The sequence below is a fragment of the Marmota monax genome, unplaced genomic scaffold, assembly GCF_021218885.2.
Source record: "Marmota monax isolate L192 unplaced genomic scaffold, Marmota_monax_Labrador192_F-V1.1 WCK01_AAM20220418_F8-fsc00181, whole genome shotgun sequence".
Classification (NCBI taxonomy): domain Eukaryota; kingdom Metazoa; phylum Chordata; class Mammalia; order Rodentia; family Sciuridae; genus Marmota; species Marmota monax.
The window spans coordinates 1,207,019-1,231,320 of record NW_026694276.1 but is presented as its reverse complement, the minus strand read 5'-3'; the positions used below and the strand labels follow the sequence as shown (position 1 = coordinate 1,231,320).

The 24,302-nt window shown below is 40.4% G+C and overlaps 1 protein-coding gene across 2 annotated transcripts in view; it reads left to right on the top strand.

Annotated features, from left to right (window-relative positions):
- Nucleotides 1–11,821, top strand: part of Ahcyl1 (adenosylhomocysteinase like 1) — a 38,957-nt gene extending 27,136 nt beyond the window's left edge. The window contains exons 4-17 of one of the 2 annotated variants that reach the window (XM_046467159.2): nucleotides 363–463; nucleotides 1,092–1,194; nucleotides 2,620–2,714; nucleotides 3,351–3,457; nucleotides 4,289–4,405; nucleotides 4,640–4,703; nucleotides 5,645–5,733; nucleotides 6,057–6,127; nucleotides 6,501–6,595; nucleotides 6,679–6,777; nucleotides 7,164–7,232; nucleotides 7,766–7,844; nucleotides 8,923–9,043; nucleotides 9,796–11,821. In XM_046467159.2, the coding sequence (XP_046323115.1) occupies nucleotides 363–463; nucleotides 1,092–1,194; nucleotides 2,620–2,714; nucleotides 3,351–3,457; nucleotides 4,289–4,405; nucleotides 4,640–4,703; nucleotides 5,645–5,733; nucleotides 6,057–6,127; nucleotides 6,501–6,595; nucleotides 6,679–6,777; nucleotides 7,164–7,232; nucleotides 7,766–7,844; nucleotides 8,923–9,043; nucleotides 9,796–9,802 (1,217 nt within the window). In that variant the 3' untranslated portion in view covers nucleotides 9,803–11,821. Of the gene's footprint in view, nucleotides 1–362; nucleotides 464–1,091; nucleotides 1,195–2,619; nucleotides 2,715–3,350; nucleotides 3,458–4,288; nucleotides 4,406–4,639; nucleotides 4,704–5,644; nucleotides 5,734–6,056; nucleotides 6,128–6,500; nucleotides 6,596–6,678; nucleotides 6,778–7,163; nucleotides 7,233–7,765; nucleotides 7,845–8,922; nucleotides 9,048–9,795 lie in introns of those variants that run through there. The other variant, XM_046467160.2, reaches the window with a different exon arrangement.
- The last annotated feature ends 12,481 nt before the right edge of the window (nucleotides 11,822–24,302 follow it).

Here is a 24,302-nt window from a genome sequence, read left to right as displayed (position 1 = left end):
GGCTTCTGCTAAAGGTCAAGTCATTCTTCTGGGTCTGGTGATTGTCCATGTGCCAAACTATTTCTCTCTCCCAAATGACTGATGAGACTCACTCTCCATTTTAGTCAGTTTGGGGAATTTACTTAATTCTCTGTTCAGCCCTTTGGATATAAAGCAGAAGCAGCAGAGGAAGAGAGATATGCCATGACAACTCTCCACTGTTATTTTGCCAGCAAAGCTGTCAGTCATCAAGGAATATGCCTAGAGCTTTCCTGCCTTACCTCGCCGTGTCTCAGCAGACCCAGACAGCCATGGATGTGGCTGAGCAGGAATGGATGGTACTGCTAGTGAAGCCCTAGCTCAAATCCTCTGTTCTTTCACAGACATGTCTGCTCTGATTTCACTCAGGAAACGTGCTCAGGGGGAGAAGCCCTTGGCTGGTGCTAAAATAGTGGGCTGTACACACATCACGGCCCAGACCGCGGTGAGTTTGTTAAAAGAAAATAGAGGGACTTTTCATAAGGGGAAGAAAGAAACAGATTTTTTCCTCCCCCAACTAACCAACCTCCAGATGCTATTAGATGGGACCTCCCTGTGAAACTATAATAGGAGTTGTTACCTTCTTTTTGAATAAGTAAACCCATTTTTAATGCTAAAAATAAACCTGACTTAGGAAGATCTAAAATAGGATTGTTTTAAAATGCTATTAAGGCTTTTAGGTTGGGTTCAGGACCATGTGCCTGTAATCCCAGGAAACCTGGAGGCTAAGACAGGGATTGCAAGTTTAAGACTAATTAGCCTTAACAACTTCATGAGGCTATGTCTCAAAATAAAAAATAAAAAGGGCTGGGGTTGTAGTTCGTGGTAAAGCATCCCTAGATTCAATCCCCAGTACCCCCCCCCAAAAAAAAAAACAACAACTTAGGAACATGTCTTTTGAGTATAGTTAAATCTCGTGTGCCCTGCCACCCCTAGATAGACTACACCCTTTACTAATTCTCCAGTGTAACACTTCTGTTGCTACAGAGTTATGGTATTGTGTTCTTACTGGTTTGCTCTCTGTGTCTGGGTAGCCCTTCTTCCTCACCCTATCTTCCTATACATCCATACAGGTGTTGATTGAGACTCTTTGTGCTCTGGGGGCTCAGTGCCGCTGGTCTGCTTGCAACATCTACTCAACTCAGAATGAAGTTGCTGCAGCACTGGCTGAGGCTGGTAAGTTCAGCTTTTTCACCAGCTTTGCTTCAAATTAATTATCTAAACACAACTTTTTATATCAAAATTGTCATTACACTGTCATATGTCTAAGGACTCTAAAATTTGGGCAGTAATAAAAACATCAGCAGCAAGAAAATGGATAATAAAGTCAAGGTTGATATCCATGGTGGAATATTATATAGTCATTAAAAATGACATAAAGGGGCTGGGGTTATGGCTCAGAGGTAGAGCACTCGCCTAGCATATATGAGACACTGGGTTCCATCCTCAGCACCACATTAAAAAAATAAAATAAAAAGATATTGTATCCACCTATAACTAAAAAATAAATATTTTTTAAAAATGATAGTAAGAATCTAAGGATATTGAGGAAATGCCCAATTCTAATGCTAAATGAATGAGGAAGATTATTAAACTGTATGAGCTCAGCCAATCTCTTTTCATCAGAAGTCTCATCAATTTTAAGAAATACAAGTAAGTAGTACTTTTCATATTCATAGTTCATTAGATTACTTGGTATTCAGTATTGCACTGAAGCTAGGCACAATGACCTAGTCCTGTAATCCCAGCATCTCAAGAAACTGAAGCAGAAGGGTTCCAGGTTTGAGGCCAACCTCACAACTTAGTGAGACACCATCTCAAAAATTAAGACTGTTTCAATCCCAAGTTACCGTTCCCCACAAAAAATTTTTGCTTATATGAACTACTGGTGAGCTTAAAAATAAACATTGAATAATTTTTATTGTTAAAATATTCAAAAGAAAATCATAAAGTTTCTTTGAGGATCTCTTTTCTTCCTAGGGTCTTCAGAATGTAACTATATAACACTTTCGTTTTTCTTGTTTATTCTTGTCTGTTAAGTGTTTATTGGAGAAATTTAGGAAGTTCAAAAAAATTCATAATCCTTTTTTACAGATGTTTGACTAATCTTTCTTTTCTTTTTCTTTTTGTTTATGAAATAAATGTTAGTATGTATGCAGTTTTATAATCTAAATACAGCATTTTCAAAAGTAGTTTTGATATCACTAAACTTAACATCATGTATAATACTCTTTCATATGTTCATGTGATTTTACCTCGTTACTTTTTTAATAGTGAGCATTTAGGTTTTTTCAAAATGTTTACTAATATAAATAATGTTCTAAGGAACAACTTTGTATTAATTTCCACTTCATTTTGTTGTCTTAGAGTTCTAAGTTTAAAGAGAATAACATTCTATGATTCTAAATATATTTTTAAATCTCTTATTAATTTTTTTAATTTCTGAACTAAAAGTACTATTTTGACTTTGACCTTTTACTCTATTTCCCTCTCCAGAATAGGTTCTCTTGCCTTTTTCTCTTCATATAAATCTCAGAAATTGATACTAGTATAGGTCACTCTCCAAAAGAAGAATTAGCTGATTTATGTCTGCCTCTGTAGGAGTTGCAGTGTTCGCTTGGAAGGGCGAGTCAGAAGATGACTTCTGGTGGTGTATTGACCGCTGTGTGAACATGGATGGGTGGCAGGCCAACATGGTAATAATGCATGTTTATCCCACACTTCTGACTATAGATTTATTTCCTTTTTTTCCCTCAAAAGCATGGTTCCCTAAACATGTTTTGGATGTTTGGTCTTATACACTGACTTTGTCACTAAAGTGTTTAGCTTGATACCCATTCACAATGGGTTTGAGAAGCACGAGGCCCTGGGTTCAATCCCCAGCACCAAAAAAAAAAAAAGAAGAATGTGTCTGAGTACTGAATGGAAAGGTGGGGGAAGGGCAAGACTAGCTCAAACACATGGCTCAAACGTGGCAGAACGAAATTGAAGGAAGTGACATTGTCCCACTTTGTAGGATTCTGGTTCTTACCTTTCTGCCCCAGCTCTCCTTTTGTGTTCAAAGGGCTGTGTATTTCAAGACTCTGGACTAAAAATGAATCTGATTAGTCTAATACTCTTCACTGTAGCCTAGAACAAAGCTAAGGATCCTTTTAGCCATTTTACACCAATAAATTGACTCTGTTTCCACTGTCTAAGCCTACTATATGGAGCTCTAAGACATGCTCTTCCAAAACATACAGGGCTCTCTTACTAGTGCAGAAAGTGGGCTCAAAGTTCCCCCTAGCTCTAGCAGCCTGAATGCCCATAGAAGTCTTCTGGCTGTTCTGTAGATCCTGGATGATGGGGGAGACTTAACCCACTGGGTTTATAAGAAGTATCCAAACGTGTTTAAGAAGATCCGAGGCATTGTGGAAGAGAGCGTGACTGGTGTTCACAGGTAACAGATTCTGGAGTAGCTGCCCCTTGTGTCCTTGCCTCAGCAAATTCTTCTGGTCTCTTGTTAGGCTTTAGGACTGTGTTTCAGACTTGAATTAACTAAATGGGATAAAACTGAATTTTCACTTTCAAAAAATCAAGGTGACCCTAGAAGGAAGATTTTTCCAGGTTCTAGTTCAAACGTTTTTCTCTCCCATTTACTCCATTGAGTAATTCTCAAAATAATGTTTGGGGAAAGGGAGTAGGGAATGAATGTATCTTGAAAAACTGTAATCAATATTGTATTGCAATTTTATATTTGAAATATGAAAATAAAAATCTGTAAAGCTACATCTTATATACACAGCAAAAAGTAAAACTGCCAAATATTCTCAACTTGTTGGAAATACCTAAAAGAAGTGTTTCTCTGTTGGGGGCACATTGTACATCCTTGCTCTCTCTCACTCTCACTCTCGCTGTCTTTCTCTCTCATATACATACACACACAGGAAACCGTATCAGAATCATTATAATCTTTATTTATCAAAAATAGGCATGGAAAAATGTTGATTTAAGGATATAATGTCCCCTTTATGGAAGAGAAGTTAATTTATTCAACTGAAAGCTTTTAATTTAATTTTCCTTCCAAAACTAATGGGTGGAGAGAGAAGAAAATGAAATAAGTGGGGAGAAATGACAAGGAAATAATTATGTTTATTCATATTCTTGGGCAATAAATAAGACTGGGGAGGGTACCATGGAACTTGAACAGAATTAGGCAGATTTTGCCGTTTGTTATGTTTTACCAGCTAACTTGGTTTTTGTTTGTTTTTGTGGCCTCTTCTCCCTTTAGGCTATATCAGCTCTCCAAAGCTGGGAAGCTCTGTGTTCCTGCCATGAATGTCAACGATTCTGTTACTAAACAGAAGTTTGATAACTTGTACTGCTGCCGAGAGTCCATTTTGGATGGGTAGGTTGAAATATATAGATGTCACACTTAAAGGGGATAAATCTGGATTGGGTTGTAGTGTTAGTCTGATGTTATTGCAGTCTTGTCCCCTGGTCTTCCTTTGCCTTTAAGAGTTTGTTAGAGGGGCTCATTTCATATGAGCTCAGCCAACTTCCAATTGAAATTCTCCTGGGCATTGCCCCACACTTAACTTTGTGCAGAGGGACTGAGTTGAGCCCTTGTCTGTTTCCACAGCCTGAAGAGGACCACAGATGTGATGTTTGGTGGGAAACAAGTGGTGGTGTGTGGCTATGGTGAGGTAAATAGCTGGGCCTCAGTGTCTCTGTCTTTTCATAGACTTACTAGAAATAGCAGGTAAAGGAGACTTGTGCTGTCAGTCCGGAGTCACTGATGCAGGGTTCAGATGTGTTTGATGTATATCAAAGCATTAACAAAAGTCAGATTCGTGAATAGACATACAGAATGAGTTTTCAAATTTCACCAATTTGTCTTATGAAATTTCATTATCTTCCCCCCATAATAATAATAACCTCTTATGAAATGGCCCCACAGGTGACTTGCAGTACAATGAAAGGTGAAATCTGAAGTGGCATATAATTGACAGTCTGTATACTAGAATAGGTTGCAGGAGATTTTATTGTCTTCAGCAGCGACACATAGAAGTTCCTGAGCTGCTAGGCTGTCCTCCAAATAACACATTGCAAGCAAGAGTTATCAGAATTTTTTGTTTGTATTTTTGTTTTGTTTTTGTTTATCACAGTGGTAGGCCTCCTGCTAGGCAAATGTTTTACTGCTGAGCAGCATCTCCACCCAGCCCATATCAGGTTTTTCTGGAATACAAAAATAAGAGGTTTCAGGGCTAGGTATGTTGCTCGGTGGTAGAGTGCTTCCCCAGCATGCCAGAAGCCCTGAGTTCAATCTCCAACACCACAAAAAGAAAAAGAAAAAAAAAAAATTAGAAGTTGCAGTTGCTCTTGCTTGGTCTTGCTTCCCTAATAGTAACAGTTATCCCAAGCCCCTCACCCTTGCTGTGACATGTCTGCTAATTATGTCTTTAACTGAGGTTCACAACATGATCTTGTCTGTTTCTGCTCTGCTTGAGGTTGGAGCCTCCCTACAAGTGCTTACTAGATGATTGGTGATTTCAGGAAGGTTAATTCCTATCTCCCAAAGACCCTGCCTGCCCCATTGTCTCTGCCTTAATGTACCTGGCAACCTGGCTGTTCTTGTGTTCTGCAGGTTGGAAAGGGCTGCTGTGCTGCCCTCAAGGCCCTTGGTGCCATCGTCTACATCACAGAAATTGACCCCATCTGTGCTCTGCAGGCCTGGTAAGAACAGAGTGATGGTGATCCATTAGATTCATCTGAGTACATCACATTTCTTAGAGTTCATGATTGATTATATTAATCGTCTTTTGCAGAAATTTTCCAGGGGGAGGAGAAGACTAGGATTTCTCTGTTCCCTTCATTATAATCCTGGGGCTGTCCTAGAGCCTCTTGGCCTTTCCATTCCTGGATGTGGCTCTGAAGAGGCCAGTTTGTGTAGTTTAGCACAGCTTATCACCTGCCATCCCTGCAGAGGGGGATTTTGTGACCAGCTTCCCTCCCACTGCCTCCTTGATTTGCTCATAGTGTTTCTTCTTTTCTTCCAGCATGGATGGGTTCAGGGTGGTGAAGTTAAATGAAGTCATCCGGCAAGTTGATGTTGTAATAACTTGCACAGGTACGTATTAGTGCTTTGGTACTCATGGAGAAGTGTTCACTCCAAGGCTAAATCTTGAAAGTAACCTGACTGGCATTCAGAAACAGTCAGTGAGACCGGTGCTCAGTATGGTGTCTCAGAACTAGAGGAAGTTATCAGAACAGTAATTTGTGTTTTCCAGAGGAAGGAGCCTTTTTCCCCTGATGCCTTTCCATACCACTTGATTTTAAAACCAAATAATTATGTTGAAGGAGCTGCTGTACACTTTCCTCATAACACATACAAGCACTTTAATGCCAGCAAACCTCTTCTGTCTCCCTTGTTCTGACTGAAAACCAGTCAGTGCCTTTGTGGCCTAACATCTCTTCTCTCAGCCACCCATCTTTGCTTTCAGGAAATAAGAATGTAGTGACACGGGAACACTTGGACCGCATGAAAAATAGTTGCATTGTTTGCAACATGGGCCACTCCAACACAGAAATCGACGTGGTGAGGCTTCTCTCGGTTGTTGTTGGGGCTTTCTTCTCTGTTTTCTGTTGCAGCCACAATCAGCTGTGCCTTCTTCCTTTCAGACCAGCCTCCGAACTCCGGAACTGACATGGGAGCGAGTACGTTCTCAGGTGGACCATGTCATCTGGCCAGACGGCAAACGAGTCGTCCTCCTGGCAGAGGTACATACAGAAGACTGATAGACAAGTAGTCCTTTTAGATCTATAGGATGAAGGAGGTGGGGAAAAAATATTTGACCTGTGTTTCCCTGAATTCTGTCTTTGTTTGTTTCTCAAATGGTCTAGTCCATCAAAATAGAGGCACTCCAGGTACATCTAATTTAGCCTAAGTAACAATTTCTTGACCATAGCTAATTTTCAACCTTTGACACTCAGGTGGATTTGCAGAAAATAGGATAAAACCCAGAGTCCTGATCTGGAACTGTAATTATTCTTCTACCAGCTGAGTTGGGAGGGGTATAAAGTCCTTTCCTACATTTGCTTAACTTGTATAGCAAGGGGATCTGAAAGGGGCAATAGCTCATCCCAGGACTCTCTTACCTTTCCAGGGTCGTCTGCTCAATCTGAGCTGCTCCACAGTTCCCACCTTTGTTCTGTCCATCACAGCCACCACACAGGTATGTGGAAAATGCCCACTTTCCCTGCACTGAGACTTATGGAATCAGGGGAAGTTTGCTGTGCTCTGCCCTGTTCTCCCCCCACCCCCCACGTCATACATTGTGGAGACTTCAACTTTCTCAAGTATAGAAAAGAGTCATTAGGGGTTGGGGTTGTAGTTCGGTGGTAGAACACTTGCCTAGCATGTGTGAGGCACTGGGTTTGATCCTTACCACCACATAAAAGTAAATAAAATAAAGGTATTTTTAAAAAATTAAAAGTCATTAGTCAGTTTGTGTCTCTATATCGTCTGGTAAGTTGAGAATAGTGTTCCAGCTTAGTTGTATTTAGTGTGTTCTTTTGTCAAGTACTAAATGAAAACACCAACAAATCCACTTATGACGTGTATGGGCCTTTATTCCAGGCAGAGTCCTAGGTGCTATCATGATGGCAGACCATTATGGTGATCCTAAGGTTCTGTTAATCATAGTTTTATTTTTAGATCCCGTTCTAAAAAGTGTTTTTGTTTTCTGGTCCTCTTTTCCCACCTTAGGCTTTGGCACTGATAGAACTCTATAATGCACCTGAGGGACGATACAAACAGGATGTATACTTGCTTCCTAAGAAAATGGGTGAGTGAAAAACAGTGAAACCGATACCGACCCCTAGATAGCTTCATGGTTTGGTAAAATGACTGTCATGAAGAGCACTAGATTTAGAGTCAAAAGTTCTGATTCCTCTCTAGTGCTTACTAGTTGTTTGACATCAGGACAGGTTCTAGTCCCCATGAGCCTCCATTTCTTGACCAGTAAAGTGAGAATAATAGTGATTATAGATTTGTAGAATTGCAGAATTGTAGTAAGAGCTCCAGCTAATGAGTATATCAGCAGTTAGCACATCAGTTTAAGGTCAATGCTCTTGTTCTCAAGTAGCCTTATGAGTTCAGTAAATGTCCCAGTGCAACTGAGTATAACCTAGAACCAAAATGAGAGAAACAGAAACAGGTTTTAGGGTCCATTTTCTGTCTTGGTTTGAAAATCGCCTTCTATCCAACCTCCTGTCATTCCAGAGGACAACCTGTGCTTAGTTCATGTGACATAATACATCTCAAATCCTTTGCCTTTCTGCACAGTGGAGCTCACCTCCATCACTTAATGGCTAGCCCCAAATACATGGCTTAAAGCTAAAAAATTTCTTGCTCTGGTCCCCTCCAATAGCTTATCTCAGATTGTTTTTTCAAAAATTCAGGTTCATAAAAGTCAGAGAAGCTTTTCTATGGAAAGGTAGTAAATTATCTTAGAAATCCATGATCCTAAGATTTAAGGCCTTTATGGATCTTTTCCTAAATGAATGTTAATGACACAAGATTCTTTGGAGTCTACTTTGATTTGTAATTTTGACTAGAACTTGATCCAGGAAGGTGGGAGTAGTATGGAATGTGTGGCTGCTGAGATGAAGCCAAATCTTTTACCAGAGAAGGATAGAAATATAGAGGTTGACCCATTTTATCCTAGTAAGTGGTTTTCTAAATGCATTTTGGAGAGACCGAGAAGTACCCTGCCACAACGAAGCAAATGTTTCAAGATTCTTTCAAAGTTACTCTGGTGCTGTCCTCTTCCTCAAAAAGCTTCAAATGAAAGCAGAGAAGGGGTATGCCCTGAGAGACATATTTGACAAGAAAACTGCCCCCTGCCACTTTGCTCTTCCTAGATGAGTACGTTGCCAGCTTGCACCTGCCGTCATTTGATGCCCACCTGACAGAACTGACAGATGACCAAGCAAAATATCTGGGACTCAACAAAAATGGGCCATTCAAACCTAATTATTACAGGTAACTCAGGGGAAAGCAATGAAAAGCTCTTCTCCCTGATATTAAGCCAACCAGCCCAGCCCAGTTTTCTCTAGTAAAGATGAGGTACCATACCTGATTTTGAAAAGTATAAGAACTCCGCTCCAAATTAACAAAGTTGGGGCTGGGGAATGTAGCTCAGTGGTAGAATACTTGTCTAGCATGCCTGAGGCCTTGGGGATTTTGGTTCCAAGCCCAGAACTAGGGGGTAGAGTGGCGTGTAAAATAAACAGGGTGAGCAGAGAAAGTATGTGGAAAAACAGGGGCAGATGATGGCCTGGGTATTGTCTGTGGGGATACCCACCCTTCCCAGGGAGAGACTTGGGAAAAGTTGTTCCATTTCATATTCTTCTTGAAACTCTCATATGGAGCCAGGCATGGTGGCACATGGCCTGCTATCCCAGCAACTCAAGAAGCTGAGGCAGGAGGATCGCAAGTTGAAGGCCAGCCTCGTCTACTTAGCGAGACCCTGTCTCAAAATAAAATTTAAAAAGGAGTAGGCATGTAGTTCAATGGTAAAATGCAAGGGAGGCCCTGATTTCAATCCCTAGTACCAGTGGAAGAAAGAAACTCTAAGATTTGAGGCCTTTATGGATCTTTTCTTAAATGAATGTTAATGACACAAGACTCTTTTGGAGTCCACTTTGATTTGTAATTTTGACTAGAACTTGATCTAGGAAGAACTTGATACATGGAAGACATGGATATTAACCAGTCAATCTCTTTCTTTACAGATACTAATGGACCATATTACCGATGACCAGTCCACATGAACCACACAACTCTAAAAGAAATATTTTTTAAAATAACTTTTATTTTCTTTTATTTCTTTCCTCTTGATTTTTTTTTCTATAATTTCATTCTTGTTTTCTCATGTCATTATCCAAGTTCTGCAGAACATACAAGGACTTGCTTGCTTCATGGCTCTTTAGATGAAACTGAGGTTCAAGGTTCCTCACCCTAGTCACTAAAGAAGGATTTTGCTCTCCCCACCCAGAAAGGTGATTCTTTCTTTACCGTTTCTGGGGACTTTAGTCTTAATTGGGTACTTTATTAATAGGAAATGCTAAGGTACCTTTTATGTGGATAATATCTGCAATGTCTAAATTGCCTTAAAAGAGCCCATTTCTTAGCTGCTGAAATCAGTGCTCTTTCACTTCCTCAGAGGAGCAGGGATGGTACCTACCAGCCAGGTAGGTTAGATGTAGGTGGTGCATGTTAATTTCCCTTAGAAATTCCAGACCCTATTTCCTGTGTAAAGGTGGGATGTCTGGTTCAAAGATGTGTGCTAGTGAATGTTGCTTGTTAAGATCCAGTAGGCCCCCTTGAATTTATAGTACAGCCCTTCCTCCATTCCCACCAGCCTCTCTCATTTTTCTAGTTCTTAAACTGCATTCTACCAAATTGAATTTTGTCCTCTAGCATTTCTTTCTTTCTTTCTTTTTTTAATAACACAGTTTTTAGTATTGACACTGAGGAACTACTTGGGTGGTTAGTTTTTACTAACTTCTTTTGAACCTTTGGAGCTAAGAGTGCAGAGTTGAGTCTAGAAAAAAGCTAATCTCAAACTCTGATGAGTCCCTCTGTTTCTAGCCCCTAGTTTATAGCATCAGTGAACTGGAGCCATAAGCAGATTTTCTCAGCTCTGCCCCATACAGCTTATGCTGAAGGCCAATTTCTTGAGCCATTACTCTGTATAAAGCACTGAGCTCTATCCTTAGGGTTTATCCTTTAAGAGCAAATTTCTGGTTAGCTGTGCTTCTGCAACCTAAAATAGTTAAAGGGAGTAGGTATGGATGGATGGAAGAATGATAAATTGGGCCAAGGTTAAAGAAATCTTACTCTATATAATTTGTCTGGAACTATAAGCCCTATATAATGTTAGTTTCACAGAAGTGGTACCATTTCTGTTTGACACCATGCCACAAAAAGTTTATGAGCTAAGATCTTAAAGGGCAGTTTGTAATCAGTACATCCTGACTCATACTCTGAAAGAATCCCAGAGAGGCTCCCTCAGAGATCAAGAGAGATGTATTCCCATGCCATGCACCCTGCTTACCAGCATTTCTGCATGGTTAAATGGGCTTTATGCTCATAGGCTTTAAGCATATAATTATCCAGGATTTTAAATCCTTAACTTGTTCTAGCTTGTGATCCTTTAAAGTTGGATCCTACATTAGTGCTAGATACTAGAAATTTCACTTCTCTGTTTCCAGTGATCAGAGAAACAGACATTAAAAACAGGAATATAAGAAAGTTTTTACCCTGCAGCTTCCTAGCAGGAGACAATTATCTTGCCAAAATTTTTCCCCCTTCTTTTCCCATTTCTCCCCCACCCAGTCCCTTCCTACTCCTTGCCAGTGTGACTGTGCTTTCTTCTCTGTAGATGCTAACAGTCGAAGCCCTTTTTCCTAGGGCTCGTAACCAGCCAATCAGAACACCATATCCATTAGGGGTCATAACCTGGCCAACAGTGTATCCATTGGGTCAGCTCTGCTGGAGGGAGGCGGCCCAGGTCCTGCTGCCCTCTGGTCGGCCCTCTGATCCTATAGCTATTATGTGTCCATAGGAATAATAGGTAAGGGCTCCGTCTCTGTCAAGCCATGTAACAAAGGACACTGTGGAAAATGTCTGGCATCAGAGGGAGCGTGTGGAGAGCAACTTGGGAGGAAAAAGTTCATTTTGTATTGAATGATTTTTAATGAATGCAATATTAATCCTTGCAGATGAGCAATAATCATTAAAGTCAATTAAAATGATTATTAGTAGTCTGTGTTATTCTTGGTTAAACAGCAAAACTGTTTTCTAGAATGGAACAACTCATTTTTTTGTACCAGGGATTGAACTCAGGGGCACCTGACCACTGAGCCATGTCCCCAGCCCTATTTTGTATTTTGTTTAGAGACAAGGTCTTGCTGAATTGCTTAGCGCCTCGCTTTTGCTGAGGCTGGCTTTGAATTTGCAATCCTCCTGCCTCAGCCTCCCAAGCCGCTGGGATTACAGTCATTCACCACCGTGCCCACTCTATTATATCTTAAGATATATCTAGCAGGAGACAATTATCTTGCCAAAATTTTTTCCTCTTCCTTTTCCATTTCTCCCCCACCCAGTCCCTTCCTACTCCTTGCCAGTGCGACCATGCTTTTCTTCTCTGTAGATGCTAACAGTTGAAGCCCTTTTTCCTAGGGCTCGTAACCAGCCAATCAGAACACCATGTCCATTAGGGGTCATAACCTGGCCAACAGTGTATCCATTGGGTTGGCTCTGCTGGAGGGAGGTGGCCCAGGTCCTGCTATAGTTTAGATGGTGAATGTCCCCTAAAGGTCCATATATTAAAGGTTAGTTCCCTAGGGTGACAATATTGGGAGGTGTGGTACAGACTTTGGGGTGTAGTAGGTGGGTCACTGGAGGTGTGCCCGAGAAGGAGATTATGGAACCTTGGCTCCTTTCTCCTTTTTGCTCCCTGGCTGATGAGATGAGCAGTTTTGCTATACCATGCATTCCCACCATGATGTGCTTATTGCCTGACCAAAGGCCCAAAGCAGGCCAATTGATCATGGACTGAAACCTCCAAAACTGAGCCAAAATAAACCTTTTCTCTGTGTAAGTTAATCATCTCAGGTATTTTATTATAGTGATGGGAAACTTACTAATACCTTAGTTTTATATGCCTGCTCTATCCCAAGCATCAGGCCTAGGCACTTTTTCTCTTTAAAGAAACAAATTGCTATGTAAACTTCAGAGATCCTCATTTGCATAGTCACCTTCTGAGACCTTATACCTTAATCTTTTTCTATAAAGGATGCCCCCAAAGTATAAGCTTCAACCTCCTCCCAAACCTATTTCAATCTCTGAAGTTGCATTGATGCCTCTTGATAAAACAAAGTATGTGTCTTAGTTTGTTCCTGCTGCCACTTAAAAAAAAAAAAAAAAAATCAAACTCAGTATTCTATAAAGTAACCAAAATTTCATTTTTGCACTGCTCTGGAGATGAAAGTCCAAAGTTAAGACAACAGTAGATTTGGTGTCTGGAGCAGTCTGCTCTTTGCTTCTAAGATAGCACCTCTTTTTACATCTTCATAGAGTAGAAGGCCAAACAAAGCCTAGTGAGTTCCCTCTAATTCTATTATAAAGACAGAAGTTCATCCCATTGGTAAAGGCTCTTTTCTTCGAATTTAATCACTTAAAGTCTCCACCTCTTAGTACTATAATTGGTGATTAAGTTTCAATTGATGAATTTAGGGGAATACATTGAGGCCATAGCATTCTACCTGAGCTCCCAATATGTATGTCCTTATATATGAAAAAAAAAAAATTGTTAGATCCCAGCTCCTTTAGTCTTAGCTCGCAGCACCAACTCAGAAGTCTAAAGCCCAGGATCTCATTTAAATCAGACATGGATCATGCTCAAGGTTAGATTCATCCTGAGATCAATTGCTGTCCAACTGTAAATCTGAAATTAAACAAGTTAATGGATTTCCAAAACACGATGATCAACAGATATAGGATAGACATTTTTATTCTGTAAAGGGAAAATCGGGAAGAAACAGGGAGTTACAGATGAAACCCAACAAAGTAAACATTAAATTTTAAGGCCCCAGAATGATCGTTGACTGCATGTTCCACCTTCCAGATACATTGAGATGGAAGTTTGTCCCTCAAAGCTTTGAGGAGGGGGTGGTGCAACATGGTGTATCCCTTCATGAGTGCTCCTGGCAGTGGGTACTAAATAAACCTTTACCTGCCAAATAACTTAGGAATTAAGGAAACTCAGAGAGAAATTCATACAGTTTTAAAAGAATGTAAAATAAGACCGGTACTCCCTGCTAATGGGTTATGAAACTCAGGGTAGGAGCAGGAATCTGCAACTATAGCCCTCACAGGAGCCGCATGTGGCCCACTACCTGTTTCTGTATGGCTCACAGGCTAAGAATGTTCTTTTACAAATTTTTAATGATTAGGAAAAATCATGACTGATAGTTTGTGACACATGAAAACTACATGAATTTCCAATTTTATTGCCCATAAATGGAGGTTTTTTGTTTTTTTTTAAAGAGAGAATTTTTTAATGTTTATTTTCGGCGGACACAACATCTTTGTATGTGGTGCTGAGGATCGAACCCAGGCCACACACATGCCAGGCGAGCACGCTACCACTTGAGCCACATCCCCAGCCCCTAAAAATGGAGGTTTTGTACACAGCCACACTCATTCATTTATGTAATGTCTGGCTAATTTTATGCCACAATGGAATTGAATAGTTTCGACCAAATGCCCCACAAAACCTGAAGTATTTACTATCTGGCCTTTAACAGAAAAGGTTTGCTGATCCCAGGCACAAAGGTTGTGTTAGAAAGGAAAAGATGCGTTGGAAGGCATTTAATTTGCATTCTATTAGGCAGGAAGAAGGAGTTTCTAGATCAAAGTAGAAACTGACAGAATGAAAGCATTAGAAGGAATGGTTATTTGTTATATTTTGGAATCTTAAGTGTCCCAAAAGCTCATGTATTGGTCCTTGGTCTTTGGTCCTTGGTCCTTGGTCTTTGGCTGATGTGCTATTGGGAGGTGGTGGAAATTAGGAGATGGGGCCAAGTTGGGAGAAGTTAGGTCATTATGGGTGTGCCCCTTCCCTTCGAGGCTTCCTGGACACTAGAAAGTATGCTGCCTTTTCTGCCACATACTCCTGCCACCATATTTCCTTGCCATAGGCCCAGAGACAATAAAGGCAAGCAACCTTTTAAACCATGAGCCGAAATAAACCTTTCCTCCTTTTAAGTTGTTTATCTCAGGCATTTTGTCACAGCAGCAGAAAGCTGACTAACATAATATTAAGTTAAAAATATTCTGATCTGAATAGTAGATGCTAAATCTACCTGTAACCCGGCCAAGATTTACTCTGAGATTAAAGGATCACAGAGAACAACATAAAAATTACTGAGGAAGGTAAATTTTTATTTCAACTTAGAATGTGTAGAGAGTAATTAATTTAAACTTGCAATTTACATTACAGTTAATAGTTTGGAATGGAATGCAAATTAAATGCCTTCCAACACATCTTTTTCTTTCTTTTTACATACAGGATTGGAAATTTATTATAAAGAATAGGAAATTTTTAAAATAGTCTTGGGGCTGGAGTTGTGGCTCAGAAGTAGAGCACTCGCCTAGCACATGCAAGGCACTGGGTTCAATCCTCAGCACCACATAACAATAAATAAAATAAAGGCATTGTGTCCAACTGCAACTAAAAAAATATTTAAAATAAATAAAAATAGTCTTGCTTGTGTTTTGTTTGCTATTTAAGTGCTCTAAAAGGAAAATTGAACATATTAAGTGTATAAATGCATTTGAAAACGTTTAAAAAACTTCAAGTTCATAAATAGCCTATTCACAGTCCCTTTTAAAGTGATTAACATTTGCTAGGAATATAAATACAATAAGATCTATATAAGCAGAACTTTTAAAAGCTTAAGCAATGTTTTTACTTCTTTTATAAATTTAATGTTAATTTTTTTAACTGAAGTAATATCTCTGCATCTCTAGTGCACCTTTTTAAGTGCCCTTTAAAAAGAATTGTTCTGAACTGTGAGGTATCCAGACATTTCTCCCCTGACCTGATGTCTTGTGGTGTGGTTCCCCCACTGCAACCACTAGAGGGCAAGTTTTCTCATGATCTGTTACTAAACCCTTTAATACAAGATCTGGATGCATGGAACACTCGTTAATGTGGTGGTGATGATTATACAGTGAAATACCACAACCCGTTACCTGAAACCTCAGTGTTGAGAATTTTCAGGTGTTAGAAAATATCTGAATATAAAGAAAATTATCTATTATCTATGGGGTGGAGCAGCATTCTTTACATGATTAAACATGTTGATGGTTTTGCATTTATGAATATTTACAGAATAAGAGACAATAAAAACTATTGATAGTTTCCCATCAGTTCAAATCAGGATTTGTTGTCAAATTAACTTGTGTCAATATTATGGAGGAAAAACTTGATTTTTACAAATTTTTTGAATTTTGAAGTTGTGAGTAAAGGATTGTAGCTCTGGAATAATAATAGTAACACATATTTAGTGTTTGCTGTATATCTGGCCCCATGCTAAATACTTAACACAATTAACAGACCTGATGCTCACACTAACCTATGAGATAGGTACTATTATTACCCCCATTTTACAGATGGGGAATTTGAGGCAGTAAGAAGTAGCTTGCCCAAGGCTATCCAACCAGTAAGTTGAAAGAACTGGAATTACCCTAAGACTGGCTCAGTGATCCATGCTTGACACTAGGCAATATGGCCTCTAGAAAACAGCACAAAACCAGGGTTCTAGTGATGCCCAAAGTAGGCTATGCATGAGTCACACACATGTGGAGCTTGTTAAAAATAAAAGATAAGTAAAAGGGCTGAGGTGTAGCTCAGTAGTAGGGCACTTGCCTAACATGTGTAAGACCCTGGGTTTGATCCCCAGCACCACAAAAAAATAAAATTCCTGGAGCCTATCTCAGACCTACTGAAACACACTCAGGACCAGGAGGAAACAAGGACTGAGGGAGTCAGTATCTTTCCAGGATAGTCAGTATACTTGAGCTAGGATTTAGCCCCCATCTTTCTGGCTCCCGTGGCCTTTCTCCTGAGTCATTCTTGAGGGTCCCAAAGGGTGGTACTCGCCCCTTGGTTCTCATTTCCCAGCAAAGATTTTCTAAGCAGAAGAAACTTGGCTGTGGGCAAAGTCCCCAAACAGTAACTGCTATGCCTTTTCTGAATGCAAACCCAGACAACCTTGGGGAACCTGCCGTCTTCCACTGCACCAAGTTCTGTTTCTCCAAGCCAAGGCCAAACTGATCAAATATAACACACTTGGGGCCCCAAAGACTCCTCCAAGAGCATCTGGGCCCTGAAACTCTACAATCGATTATTTTTTTAATTACAAAACTTCTCACATATTCATTACCAATTCCACTACTTCAGTGAGTGGGGGGCAGAGGACCAAATGAAGGGCTCATTCTTTTTGATGACTCTCTTGCCTTTGTTTTTCGATCTGAGTAAATGATTGTTGAAGGGTCATCTAGAGGTGTTTCCTGCTCAGGGGAGGGGGTAATGAGCTGGGCTGGGTGCCACGCTCTAGGAGACTTTTCAAAGGCCAGTAGTGCTTACTGCATGCTATCATTCCAATTTGTCAACAGAAAGGATAGGTCTGTGTCATTCTTTTGAAAGCCTGCTTTATCTTCATCTAATGGAAAGATGTGGTAAAGAGGGATTTGTCTTTTTCACATACAATGGGGAATAAACCTGTACTTGTAGATTTTTCCCACCTGTGCTGTGGGTTTGCTAATATCTAGTAAACAAGCTCATAACCTTTTTAATTTTTCTCTCAAATCTAAATGAATTATATGAAAATATCACTAAATATGTGAAAATGAAGATGCTGCAATCCCTACTATTTTACCTTTAAAATATTATTTGAATCTGTTCCATCAACTTCCTTTCCCCAGGTCATGCCTTCAAATGAAACCACAGCCCTGGTCAACAGCTTGATAAACTTGGGCTCCTCTGACCCATGGACCCATAGATGTGGCTCAATGGTAAAGCAGCCCTGGGATCAATCCCCAATACCAAAATACAAAACAAAACAAAAAACCTGTTGGCATGATTTTCTCTTTAACAATCTTGAGCTTGAGGTACCCAGCAAGTCAATCCCAAATTCTTGACCTACAGAAGTTAAGATGATAACTGTTGTTGTTTTAAGCCTCTAGGGTAATTTGTTACATCAAAACAGAAGTTAATACACAGTGTATGCTGGATACTCGGTGTGTAGCTGGTTCCCCTCCAGGACCTGCATGTTCTCCCACTCGCTGCTGCTAGTACTTGGCAGCTACATCCTTCTCCAATTACTACCTCTGAGAAAGGAGCTACCTTGCCCAAAGATAGGCTCCTTCCCCAGGGACAACCTGCCATCCAAGGACTAGGACATATAGAAGTGTGAAGACCTGGCCCCGCCTCCAGCATGGGCAACTCTGAAGGGTCATCTTGGCTCTAGAGCCTGTTGCAACTGTGTCACACTTCAACACAACAGAGGTCAGAGGTCAGTGAGCTAAAGGACAGTGGTAGGAGATGAGGCCAAAGATTCAGGCAGAACCCTGTTGGGCCCATTTAGAACTAAGTGAGGTGGGCAACTGTGGTGGGTTGGGATCAAGTGCCTGGATAGAAAGCAAAAAAAAACAGACTCGGTTTCTCCTACTGTTCTCTTACAACATGCTCTGACACCAGATGTGTGTGAGCCCACCCACTTCAGTAAGCAATGCTGCAATACAGAGACTCTAGCTCAGTGTCCATTCGTTAATTCAATTCTGTTGCTATCTTCCAGGAGATAGCATTAGATCCCACAGGTTGAGGGCTCAGTCCCATGAGATTGCCTCCTACTTCCAATGCCATGCAAAAGGCCTAAGTTATTTCACCTGTGCTTCTGGCCAACCAGTAGTGTTCCCCCTCTTTGAATTGGACCAATTTTCTAGAGTAACCATGCCCTCTCCAGACATTCTATCCTCCAGGAATCTCCACGTGTTCACATCTCCAAAAGCTCAGGAACTCTGTCCTTTGGGCTTTTATGGAGGCTTCTTTACATAATCTTGATTAATTAAATCATACTGTTAGAGATCATCTCTACCTTTAATCCTTTCCCCTACCTGGAGGTTAGTGAGTGGAACTGAAAATCTCACCCCTCTCTGCCTCAAAGGACTTGGTGACTTGTCCCAACCCTGAAGCTACCTAGGGGCTGCCAGCCAACAGTCAATTCATTTGCTTATAAAAAGGCACTAATGCTTTAAAGATTCTAAGATTTTAGGAGTTTTCTGCCAGGAAACAGGACAAATACTAAATATGTATTTCATTGTGGTGATTTAAATTGACACCTGGTTTCAAAGCTAACTCAGGCTGCTGGGAGATCCATTATAGGGCAGCAGGAGAGGAAGTTGTAAAGACTAGAGTGGTAATGGTCATGAAGAGGTCAGCTCTGGGGCATTTCTGTGAGAGTCTTGGTGGATTAGATATGAAGGATGAAGAAAGAAATTAAGGATATATACTATGCTTTGGCTTGAGAAAAATAGGTGCTTGGTAATACCATTTATTGAAACATGGAAGAGCTAAAGAGCAAGTTTGGGGCAAGAGAGAAACTAGAGTTAGTAACATGCTAAGTTTGAAATGCCTTTTAGACATGTCAGCAAGAGGCTAAATGAGCCATTGGATGTACTTGTGGGTCTTTTTTTTTTTTTTTGATTACTTCATATTATATGTAAGAAAGTTGGGGGGCTATAAATTAATTTGATCTGGGACTGAGTTAAACTGACTGCAATACAGACGGAAAGACAGCATTAATTGTTATTGTCCTATTAATTAGCTAACTAAAATAATATTGATCTTTCCACTAGCTACTAATGGAAAGAACTCTTCATGACACCACAATTAGAATACAAGACGATATAGATCCATCTTGCTCCATGGGTCATGACTTTAATTGAGCATACTATCAATGTCTTGGCCAGGGCTAAGGTGCAAATTGCCAGATATAGGCTCACTCTGCCTTCCAGCATTCACTTAGACATAAATGGCTACGAAACATTATCACTCAGTACCCCTGACTCATGCCAGTTTCCTTCTGCAGAGCCCAACTGGAACAACCACTGTGTTGCAGCTGTTGCAATGCTACAGTGGCTCAGAGAGGAAATTTCACTTCCTTCAGTCTCTTGAGCAATGACTACTGGTAGCAGAGGCAGAGTTTCGTGCCTTAGGATTCCCTTCTTGGTAACAATAATATGCTCCTCATTTAAAACAATACCTCATATAAATTCTCTCATGTATCTGTAACGTCAAAAGACAGGTGGGATTATCCTCATTTTATAAATAAGGAAAGAAGGGGGAAAAAGAGAGAGAAATGCTTGAAGACACTTCTGCAACTTCCACTGTACTGGGTTGTGCTTTTCTGAAAGTTTCCTCACAAATCAAGAAAGTGAGCTCTCCAGCTGTGCCTGGCTCCTTCCCATTTGGGATTCTTTGTCTTATTTGGATTACTCCGTTTTCTGTTGCTAAAAACAAAATACCACCGGATGAGTTATAAGGAAAAGAGGTTTTGTTTTTTTGTTTTTTGACTCTTGGTTCTGGTCCAAGGTAAAGTGACTGCTTGTGGTGATGGCCTTCTTGGTGGCAGGGACCTGAGGTGGTTCAGGGCATCACATGGCAAAAGACAGAGCATGAGTGCATATCCTGATCTCTCTCTCTTCTTATAAAGTCACCAATATTCAATCACCCTGATGACTTTATCTAATCCTAATTTCTTCCCAAAGGCCCTACCTCTAAGCACCACAGTCAGATTAAGTTTCCACCCTTTTCATTCCTCACGATGGGAATTAAACTCCAACATGGATTTCAAAGGGGACAAACTATATTCAAAGCAAAACATATTCAAACCACAGTACCACAAGATTTCAAATGGAGTACAGTTCAAGGAGTTTTAGCCAGGGTAAAATGAGGACTCTCTGGGATTCAAATGTGGTGCCAATTTAAGTAGCTCTCTTATTTAGAATTCTCAAACTTGTCACAGCTTGGAGACATTATACTTTATTTAGGAAAGCTCCATACAAATTCAGATGATTCTTGTAAAAAAGGCTTGACTTGCCAACATGGTGGCACATGCCTGTAATCCCAGTGATTTGGGAGGCTGAGGCACAAGGATTGCAAATTCAAGGCCAGCCTCAGAAAATTAACAAAACCCAGTCTCCAAATACAATAAAAAGGGCTGGAGATGTGGCTCAGTGCTAAAGTGTTTCTGGATTCAGTCCCAGTACAAAAATAACCCAAAAGCTTGTTACCTCTCTATATTGAGTTTGTATAAGCCAGAAAAACTGGAAACAACCCACATATGCATCAGTGAATAACTGCATAAATAATAGAATATGATTTATGAACTATTGGTACCATGGAACACGATGGATTAATTTCAAAATAACTGTTTATATGAAACGAAAGACAAAAAGAACATATATTGTATGATTCCACTTATGCAAATTTGAAGTATCTTACAAGTATCTGATTAACTAGATCTTACTTTCTTCAACATCTCTTCTCACTTAATCTTTCTATAGATTTTTAACTCCAGAATATCTCTTTGATTTGTGCCTTTGCTTACGTTGTCCTAAATGCTAGTGTGCTCGTACCCGACCCTAGTTTGAATTCCCCCTCATAAATTGATACTTTTGCTCATTCTCTGAGTGGTCTCTATGTCCTTTGTGAAACTCATTCACCACTCTCCTTTTCTTCCCACTTCCACTGAGCTGGGCTTCCCTTAATATGGTCCCATACTACTCTATGCTTATCTTAGTTTTGCACTTATAAAATTGTATGGAATATAGTTCTTAATGAATCCATCTCAATCAGTATAATTTCTTTTCCACTACAATTAGAGAAGTGATACAGATATATGTATGAAGGCAAATTTGAAAAAAATGCGAACTAAACGGTAGTGATGGAAAGCTTCTTGGTGGTTAGTGGAAGGGGAGAGGGCCACTGTGACAGGCAGGAGAGAGGGTGATGAAGGGCAGGGACACTTCTGGGGCTAATGGAAATGTTCATCTCTTGATGGTGGCGATTACTCTATGGGTGTTTGCACATGTCAAGATAAGCCAAGTTGTGTACTTTAGAGGTGCAATTTCCTGTATGCAAATTATACCTCAATAAAGGTCGCACATTATGACAATTTGAAAAAGTCAGAAAAGGAAAAAGAAGGAAATGAAAATAGGCCATTTCCACTATCCAGAAATAAAGCCTGCTAAGATGTGTTGTATTTCTTTTCAGATTCTTGCACGCCCCCTTCCCAGCACATGCTGAGAACCAATTATACATTCAATTACTAATGCCACTTGGTTTCCAGTGGAGTTATGCTCTGATAGGTCCATCGAAAGCTGAAAATATGGGAAGTCAGAAATGCATTTAATACACCTAACCTACCCAACATCATAGCTGAGCAACACACTGTACAGTAGCAGTTTCTCTCCCTGGTGATTGTGAGGCTGACTGGGAGCTGTGGTTGGGTCCATGGCCCAGCATCCCAAGAAAGTATTGTAGTGCATATTGGTAGACCAAGAAAAGATCAAAATTCAATATACAAAGGACAGTGTCTGCCGCAGTCTGGCTGGGCACACAATCACGAGCCACCACACAGCTTGTAGATTCAAACAGCAACTCTTTATTCCCGAACTCACACCAACCGTCTACAATCACGTTCTGGGGAAATCCACGTTCTCTGCCCAAATCCACCTCCACTGGGCTTCTATCTCCAAAATATACTGTCTGAATCCCGTGAGAACTCAAGGGGAACTCAGGCAGCAGGATACGCCCTATTCCCAGCAGGAATAATCTTAAACCTTAAACCTGGAACCTAAACTGGGAACGCCCTAAACACGATTATCTTAAAACCGGGAACACCCTAATCTGCCTTGGTCCTTGAGCAAGGTCACCTACATTCAATGTCACTGCAACATGTCAGCAACATGGGGTACGCTGGCAAGGAAATTGTCATACCTACTTGGCTAATGGCTCCCAGCATCTCCCCCCTTCTGATTAATTAAACAACAAGCAATGTGGCTTAAGGACCGTGCCTGGTAGTTTGTCCAATTCAACATATGGTTCTTACCCGTCATCGGAAAACTGACCTTTAGGCGTCAGCCTCCTGTCTTAGGTTGATACCACTGCAATTGAATCATACCCGTCACTGACTACCGGTCCAGCATACAGCCATACTTGTGGATAGGTCTATGCACCAGTGGGGGGGTGAGGTTCTTTGCCTCACCTCTGTTGGCCCCCAAATTTGGCCTTGGTGCCAGTGGGGGAGTGAGGTTAATGTGGCTTATGGACCATGCCTGGTAGGTTGTCCAATTCAACATATGGTTCTTACCCGTCATCGGAAAACTGACCTTTAGGCGTCAGCCTCCTGTCTTAGGTTGATACCACTGCAATTGGATCATACCCGTCACTGACTACCGGTCCAGCATAAGCCATTGGCCCCCAAATTTTAGACCATCACTAGCAGAAGGGAGGAGGATACAGAAATGCCACGACACCAAGCCAATTGACGGCTCCTTGGGAAAAATTGCATCACTGGTGACACCATCAGCAAAGATATGTCAGCACTACCACAATTAACATGGGGTGCGCTGGCAAGGAAATAAAAATTGCATCACTAGTGACACCATCAGCAAAGATATGCCAGCATTACCACAATTCGCTACACCAAACGATCTAATGGCTCCCAGCAAGTGTCTTCTGAATGAATATTGCTTTTGCATCACTGTAAGTTTAAATATTAAATCAAACCATCATAACTTATGGACCCATCTGTATTTTATAGACATTTTCACATTCTACTCAAAAAGTCAACTTAAACACGAACATTAATAGCTTCTCTATGTTCTAGAATTTATATTTAGAAGTGGAATCACTGAACAGAAACCTTAGCATTTTGAATGTCACTGAAACAGTGTAGGATATTTAAGGGTTTAAAATGTTTTACCCCAGTTCATAAAGCTTGTGGTAGTTCAGTCTTAGAACTTGACTAAGCTGTGGTCATTAAAACTAGATCTGGGCCTGGAGTTGTAGCTCAGTGGTAGAGCCTTTGCCTAGCATATGTGACTCATTGGGTTTGATCCTCAGTACCATATAAAAATAAATAAATAAAATAAAGGTATTGTGTCCGTCTACAACCAAAACAAAAAAAATTAATAAAAACCTAGATCTGGTCATTTTTGTATTGGATTGCATGGGGTTTACTGCTTTCATCTAAGAAGTCTCTTGACATTGATCATCCTCCTGAGAATCTCATAGTTTGGAAGAAATGTTAATTTATAGTGTGTATTACTGGATATAAGAAGGCACAGTAGCAGAGGACAGAAAGACAAGAGGAAAGAGCAACCCAGGGGCTTTAGATTTATCCATTAACCTAAAGAAAGACTTTTTAAGCACCTAGTGTGTGGGACTCTAGGGGAAATTACACAAGAGTTGTTTCACAGGGGCTTTCTGAGAATTGAGCCTGGGTTGTGGAGCAGCCAACATGAAGCACTGGAGAGACAAAGATGGATAAAATGTCTAAGTATTTCAGAACATAGTAAAAGGTAACAGTAACAGGTAATAACTTAGTACTTCTAAAATTCTAATGGGCATCTCAGCTCGAGATGTCTGATGGTTTTCCAT